Source organism: Falco peregrinus, chromosome 1 (assembly GCF_023634155.1).
Source record: "Falco peregrinus isolate bFalPer1 chromosome 1, bFalPer1.pri, whole genome shotgun sequence".
NCBI classification, from domain to species: domain Eukaryota; kingdom Metazoa; phylum Chordata; class Aves; order Falconiformes; family Falconidae; genus Falco; species Falco peregrinus.
The window spans coordinates 45,663,603-45,670,307 of record NC_073721.1 but is presented as its reverse complement, the minus strand read 5'-3'; the positions used below and the strand labels follow the sequence as shown (position 1 = coordinate 45,670,307).

At 53.9% G+C, this 6,705-nt stretch overlaps 1 protein-coding gene and 1 non-coding gene across 2 annotated transcripts; both read left to right on the top strand.

The window, feature by feature from the left end:
- The first annotated feature begins 144 nt into the window (after positions 1 to 144).
- On the top strand, positions 145 to 2,968 carry RPL12 (ribosomal protein L12). Its single transcript, XM_055807378.1, has 7 exons — positions 145 to 312; positions 412 to 485; positions 826 to 924; positions 1,636 to 1,717; positions 2,183 to 2,269; positions 2,672 to 2,784; positions 2,874 to 2,968. Exons 1-7 carry the CDS (start codon positions 276 to 278, stop codon positions 2,877 to 2,879), a joined length of 498 nt encoding a protein of 165 aa, XP_055663353.1. The 5' UTR covers positions 145 to 275; the 3' UTR covers positions 2,880 to 2,968.
- Positions 1,351 to 1,479, top strand: LOC114010476 (small nucleolar RNA SNORA65). Its single transcript, XR_003551895.1, has one exon. It is a non-coding gene; the product is annotated as a small nucleolar RNA SNORA65 (small nucleolar RNA).
- Positions 2,969 to 6,705: the final 3,737 nt, after the last annotated feature.

Sequence of the window (6,705 nt, the reverse complement as noted above, 5' to 3'; positions counted from 1 at the left end):
ACGGGGACCAGCGAGAAAAGCGGCCAGAGCGCCCCGTCCCGACCATAGAGACCTGCGCGACGCCCCGCAGCGCTCGTGCGCCCCCAGGCGGGAAGGCCGCCCGCCCCGCCTACGCGGAGGCGGGGAACGCGCGCCCCAGCTCCCGCGAGATCTCGGCGGGTATATGCTGGGCCCGCGCGAGTCGCCTATTCTTTTCTTGTGTCCCCGTGGGCCGTGGCAGCTGCCATCCGCCTCCATCCGCCGCCACCCGCCTCCATCTGCCATCACCCGCCGCTATGCCGCCCAAGTTCGACCCCAACGAGATCAAAGTCGGTACGTGCCGGGCGGGGGGGGCGGCGGGGGAGCGGGCGGGGCGGGCCGGGCCGGGCCTGGCCTGGCGAGCGGGGCTGACGCGCGTTGCTGTGCCCGCAGTGTACCTGCGCTGCACCGGCGGGGAGGTCGGCGCCACCTCCGCTCTGGCCCCCAAGATCGGTCCCCTCGGTCTGGTACGTACCGCGGCGGCGGGGGGGGGGACAGAGGCCTCGGGGGGGGGGGAGGGGGGGGGGGAATGTGTGTGTGGGGGGAAGAGGCCTGGGGGGGGGGGGAAGAGGCCTCGGGGGGGGGCAATGGGGGGGGGGAAGAGGCCTCGGGGGGGGAATTGGTGGGGGGAGAGGCCTCGGGGGGGGGGGGAAATGTGTGGGGGGAGAGAAGAGAGGCCTCGGGGCGGGGGGGAGGCCTCGGGGTGCAGTGTGTCGTGGGGGCACAAGGTGAGGTGGGTGGCACAGGGGTTCTCTGCTTTCGCCCAGGTGACGTTTTTGCCCCGGTAACACGTGTTTCTGGTTTCAGTCTCCCAAGAAGGTGGGTGATGACATTGCCAAGGCCACGGGTGACTGGAAGGGGCTGAGGATCACGGTGAAGCTCACCATTCAGAACAGGCAAGCGCAGGTACTGAACGCCAGAAGGGACGGCTCGGTGGTGCAAGTGTTGGGCGCAAACAAGCTCCGCTTGCTCAGGCCACGAGCCTAAATCCCGGCAGGGTCGACTCAGCCCTTCATCCTTCCGAGGTGGATAAAATGAGTTCCACACAGCGAATGTGTGGGGGTCTTCGGGAAAGACCTTAAAACGCTTGTGCAAGTGTTCTGAGCGCCTCCGGCTTGAAGCTGGCGGGGTGTGCTGTGTATGAACCCTGGGCCTTACCAGGCTGAAGGTTCCCAGTCTGCTGGCAACTGGGGAGAGAGCTGCTCATGTGCCAAAGCTGATCATTTATCCTGTTGCAGATAACTGTTCGTTCTACAGAATGTCTGACCAGGAAAAAACTCTTCTAAGCAACATAAAAATTATAAAAAGCTTTCTTAATTAATCCTGTAGCCACCCGCCACTATACCTGTCCTGAATTCTGTGGCTGGTATATTCCAGTGGTGAGCTGAGAGCAAGCCCCAGTCAAGGAAACAGGCCTCTCGTGGCTGTGGGGGGGCCTGTGCCGAAAGGCTGGGAACAAGTTTCTGCATCACAAAAAGGCCTTTTGTACTAGTGAGTGAACTGAAAACAACGGTGCTCTGGCGATCAGCTTTCCAGGTGCTGAATGCTCGGTTGTGTGTCTTTGTTAGCTACTGACTTCTGCTTAAAGGGGGGAGAAATTAATCTCTTTTCATTTAGATAGAGGTTGTTCCTTCTGCCTCTGCTCTGATTATCAAAGCTCTGAAGGAGCCTCCTCGTGACAGGAAGAAGCAGAAAAACAGTAAGTTTTCATCTGGCTGTAGCTCTGAATATGTCTGGGAGCTATGAGGGGAATTGTATCTGCCTCCTAGATTATTCAGCTGGCAAATGGGTGCTGTGGGGCTGTATCTTGAGCTGCTGACATAAAGTGTTGGGGTACAGACAACGGCTTGTACACCAGCAGAGTTCAGTTTCTTGGAAGATGGGGTAAGAGCAGCCAGTGTGCTGGTCTTGTAACACAGGGACTGGTACAGTCCAGAGCTGAGCTGACAGAAAACACCAGCTTATGAAATGGCTGTTCTTGTGGGTAGCTTTGTGCTAAAGCCTGTGGACAGGCATGCTGACCGCAGCCTGCTGTAGTTGTAAGCTCTGGTTTCCATGTGGTTGGAGTGCTGGGAATGGTGCTTCTCTAGCAAAGCATGGGGAACTGGAAGTGCCTGTGTCTGTCTTACTGGTAACTTACTGGTGCAATTGCTTTGCTTCATAGTTAAGCACAGTGGAAGCGTCAGCTTTGATGAGATAGTGAACATTGCACGGCAGATGCGGCACAGATCCCTGGCTCGAGAGCTGTCAGGTAAGGAAGGGTGGTGGGGTCACACAGCGTCCTCCCTGTCCTTGTTCCAAGGGCCTAAGCCAGGTTCTGCTGGTTCCTGGGAGGGTCCCATAGCTGGGGGTGGGGTGGAGCTCCTCCTGCAGCTTGGGCACTGAACACAGGAGGAACAGCCACAGCCAGCCTCCTACCTTCTGGCAAAGGTAGTGCAGGATGGTGAAAGGTTCACGGGGCGCTTTCTGGTGCATTCCCTGGGAAACCAGTACACTAAACCTGGCTGAAGCGGCTTGCTGAAACCCCGTGGTGACAGCCTGCAAACCACAGGGTGGGGTGGGACAGCTGAGGGGTGTGAATAGCTAAGTTCTCTAGGTGTTCTTCAGTTTTTCCTGTGGTAAAGCACTGACAAGCTGTGTCTTCCCACTGCAGGGACAATCAAGGAGATTCTTGGAACTGCCCAGTCTGTGGGCTGCAGCATTGATGGCAGGCACCCACATGATATCATTGATGATATCAATAATGGTGCAATTGAGTGCCCAGCTGTAAGTATCCATCTCTGACTGAAACTTGCTGTATGAGATGATTTACTTAAGAGACTCTACTAATGAGCTGTATTTGTTTCCTTCAACAGAGCTAAGACTACAGAAAAGAAGTAGCCATATGAGGCCTCTTTTAAGTCTTTTGTAGAACCTTAAATACTCAATAAAAGACCCAGTTGTCTGCAAAGGGTGTTGCTGGCTTAATTTTGTCCTTGTCCTGCGCTGTGCGAATAGTGGGATTTGGAAGGGGCCTGCCTGATGGTTCCACAAAAAGCTAGAAGATAATCCCTTTCACATTTGCTGCCCTGAAATCCTTGGCTTGTGGCAACGCTGAGTTTGGAGAAGCGGAGCTTCCTCAAGCCAGTACTCCAGTGAAGAGCAGACCACTAGTAGCTTGTGGCCCATGGAAAGTTTTGTGAGCTCTGTTCTTGCCAGTGCCAAAGGTGCAGCTCCGAGCAGACAGCTTGTGAATTCCTTGTTTGCAAGCGCAGCTTTTGCTTTTGTTAAACTGTCTTTATCTCAGCCCACAAGTTCTCTCACTTCTATGATTCTCTCCCCCATCCTAGTTTGGGGGAGTCAGCGGGCAGCTGTGTGGGCTTGCAGGATGGAAGGGCTCTGACAATCTCCCTGTGGGAAATAAAATCAAAGGTGTGGCTGTGCAGTCAGCATTCCCAGGGACCGCAGGAGCCAGGAGAGCTCTGTGTGCCTGGCACAGGGACCTTGCCCTTCCCTTCGGTGCCTTGCTACCAGGAAGAACCTCTGGTGTAGGTGACACCGTGGTGGTCTGTTGCAGAGCAGATTGGGTTCATGGCTCAGCTTCTGCCTTAGAGCAGAGGACACTGGATTTTTCTTCTGGTGGCTAGAAGTAAACACATCCTAGTCCTTGAGCTGAACTATTGTATTTTATTTCATCGCTGAAGAGGAGCAGGTATGCTGGTTGCAGGTGGGACCCTGTGGTCCTCTCTGCTTCAGGGTGTTGTAACAGTTGTAACAGGGCCCTGTCTTATGCTTTTCCTGATCCCTTGAACGGTGAAACTGGGGGAGCGGGGCAAGCAAAGCCTATAGCCCCTCTGCATCATCTGCTCCAGGTCCTGATGTATTCTCTGAAATAAAAAAGCTGGTTTATGTGTTTGCATTTCTTTTGGCATGGGCATTCTGTAAATCCAGTGCTGCTGCTTGTCAGGAAATGGGCTCCAAAACCGGGCTGAGCCGCAAAACTTGCGATTAGTGGTGAGTGTTGTGGCTGTTCCTGCAAATGACTGCAGCCTGCAGGAGTGCTGACCTAGCCTGCTGCTGGAGAGCTGCCACTTGCGGACAAAAGGAGTTTCCCCTACTAAGGGCACCTTCCTGAAGGAAAGGCAACTGGCTTACTGGAGAGAATGCCTGTTGGTGAGAGGCGCCGGTGCCCCTTACGGTATGGATCAGGGTAGGGGTGTGAGTACAGCTGTTGAAAAGCACAGTGAGGAAAGAGTGAAAGGTTTAGCCTTGTTTATTCAAAATGAGCGTTTCTTGGTAAAACTTAAGGGCCTTGCCAGCACCACCTTAGGGGTCTCGCCCAGTGCTGAGGGTGTAAGGAGCCCGTGGGCTCAGCCCATTTATCTGCTTAACCTCTGCAGAGGTGCCTGTGTGTTTCAGGCGCTGCTTGGAATCGTTGTACATCAAGATACTTGACATTTGGTTCTGGCACCTGAGAGCTCTGTCCAGCTGGTACAGCTGTGGGGTGCAGATAGAAACAAAGTCCCCCAAAGATCCTGGGGAAACCTTGTTCTGTTTCCAGGGAAGGCTGGGGTTTCCCCTGGGGCAGCACAGTGAGGGATGACAGTGTGGGCTTTCAGGCTGAGCACTCTGTTAAAGTGAAATTACCCTGGCAAGGAGAATGCTTGAGGTGACCCTGAGGTATCACTAAAAGCCTGATGAACAGCAGCACTGTGATTGCAGTTTACTTAAGGGCTGACGGTGTCCTGGGGTGGGGGGGGTGGGGGGGGGAGTCATGAATGTTAATTTAGGTCTAGTTTTCTAAAGGGAAAGGGGATCAAGGTCTTACCAAGATGGTGAGTTGTTTGAGCCTTGGCGTTGGAAAAATGTTCTGTGAGGTGTGTTTTCCTCCTCTGCAAAGCGGGTGACGGTACTCAATCAGCTTTTTCCTTGCCAATGTCTCTTCAGTTCTGCAAATAACTCTCAAAGTTACACTTACAGGGTACTTTCAGCCCCAGAGAGAAACTCCCTGGCTGGAGCTCTACTACAGCGAGCAGCACTGAAGAGGTGTGTGTTGCAGGAGCTGGGGAAAGAAAAATAGAGTTCTAATGCTTCCGGGGGTGTGTAGGAGAGCGTGTGATATGTGCACTAGCTGGGCTGCTAAAATCTGATGGATGGGGTCTGGATTATTCCCCAGGATCTGCCAGAGTCCTTTGTAGGAAGAAGCTGGTGCAGCTGGTGGTTGGCTGAGTGCAGCACTGACTGCCGTTGTGCCGGGCACACCAGGTGCTGGCTGAGCTGGAGCCTCTGTGAGGAGGAAAACTCAAGTCTCCAAGTGAATTCCATCTCAAACTCAATGGGAGGGGGTGTACACCTGTAGTAATAAATGTTTATTTCTGAAGTACGTGCAAGCAATGTGGTGTTCTCTAGTATAAAAGGTGCTCCAACTCCTAAGCAGCTGTAGTTGAGGGCTGCTTGGATGTGGAGCTAAACCTTGGTGTTAGCTCTAGCTCAAGCCAGGAGTGAGGCTTGGGCTGAGCCTTCCGTGCATGTGGCGGAGTCATGCTGTAGGAATGTGTCTCCTCCTGCTTGTGAAGCATAAAATGCACGTTGTGTTAGCAGTGGGATCTTCAGGAATCATCTGTATTTGCCCAGATTTAACAACAAACCGCTGCTCTCATTAGGACCCAGTTTCCAATCTGCTCTGCTGCTATCGGAACCCACTGGTGAAGCAGGTAAAACGGCATGGAGGGGGGACCCTGGGGAAGAATTCTCCTAACCTGTCCTTGCAAGATCCAAAACGCCAGGTCAGCATGGAGGCCAGCCAAAAGAAACAGCGAATCATGTCCGTTTTCCACCGTGGTCCTGCTGTCTGGAATGTTTAATGAAGCAACAGCTCTGTAATTGCGTGTTGAGCCCGTGGGCAGAGGAGAGTTGCCAGGACCTTTGGAGAAAGGCCGGGCATTTAGCAGGGGGTCAGGGGCTGCTGGAGGGGCGATGTGTGGGGGCAGGGGTTTGGGCTGACCAGTGCATTGATGATTTCAGAGAAAATCTACTTTTGTCCTTTGTTCCCTGATGAAATGCAGGTACATCACCCTGGTGACTTGAGGGCCACAGAGACTGAGGGCTGGCTGTAGTGAAACAGGGAAAGGCATGACAAAAAATTGGTTTCTATCAAATCAAACCAGTATTACATCCCAGCACGTGACTGTTGGTGCGGAGGGAAGAGCTGGACCCTCCTCCTTCCTAAACCAAGACTGACCAAAGCCTGACCCAGGTATCCCCAGAAACTGCAGTTCCCTGCAGAACCTGTGAGGTTTTGCCTACAAACTCTGACGGACCTGTCTGGTTTTCCACAGCTTGGGCAGCTGTGCCCGTGGTCCGGAGTCTTGCCAGCTGGGATTGGCATAGGGCCAGCGCAGGTGACAGAAGCAGAATGCAGCAGATCTTTGGGCTTTGCTCTTTCGTTTGCTTTTCCTCCTGCTGTTCTTGCCTTTTTCTGAGGCAGGCACGGAATAAAAACAGAAACGTGGCTGAAACCCCAGGCGCTTGCCATCTTTAGTTCCTTGGCTTGGGGTTGGCCACGTTTCAAGCTAGGAACAGCGCTTGGATGCTCTCTGAACCAGGGCTGGCTGCGGGCCTTCGTGCTCTGCATCCCACCACCGTTCCCACCCCTCACAGGACATGGGCTGCAACAAATTCTGGTCAGAGACTGGTGGGGGAGTGGGG

What these genes read in the sequence shown, in the direction of transcription:
- RPL12 (XM_055807378.1), top strand. Translation starts at nt 276, where the DNA reads ATGCCGCCCAAGTTCGACCCCAACGAGATCAAAGTCG. An exon ending in CCCCAACGAGATCAAAGTCG is followed by an intron (nt 313 to 411) that starts GTACGTGCCGGG and finishes CTGTGCCCGCAG; the next exon opens with TGTACCTGCGCTGCACCGGC. An exon ending in TTCAGAACAGGCAAGCGCAG is followed by an intron (nt 925 to 1,635) that starts GTACTGAACGCC and finishes CTTTTCATTTAG; the next exon opens with ATAGAGGTTGTTCCTTCTGC.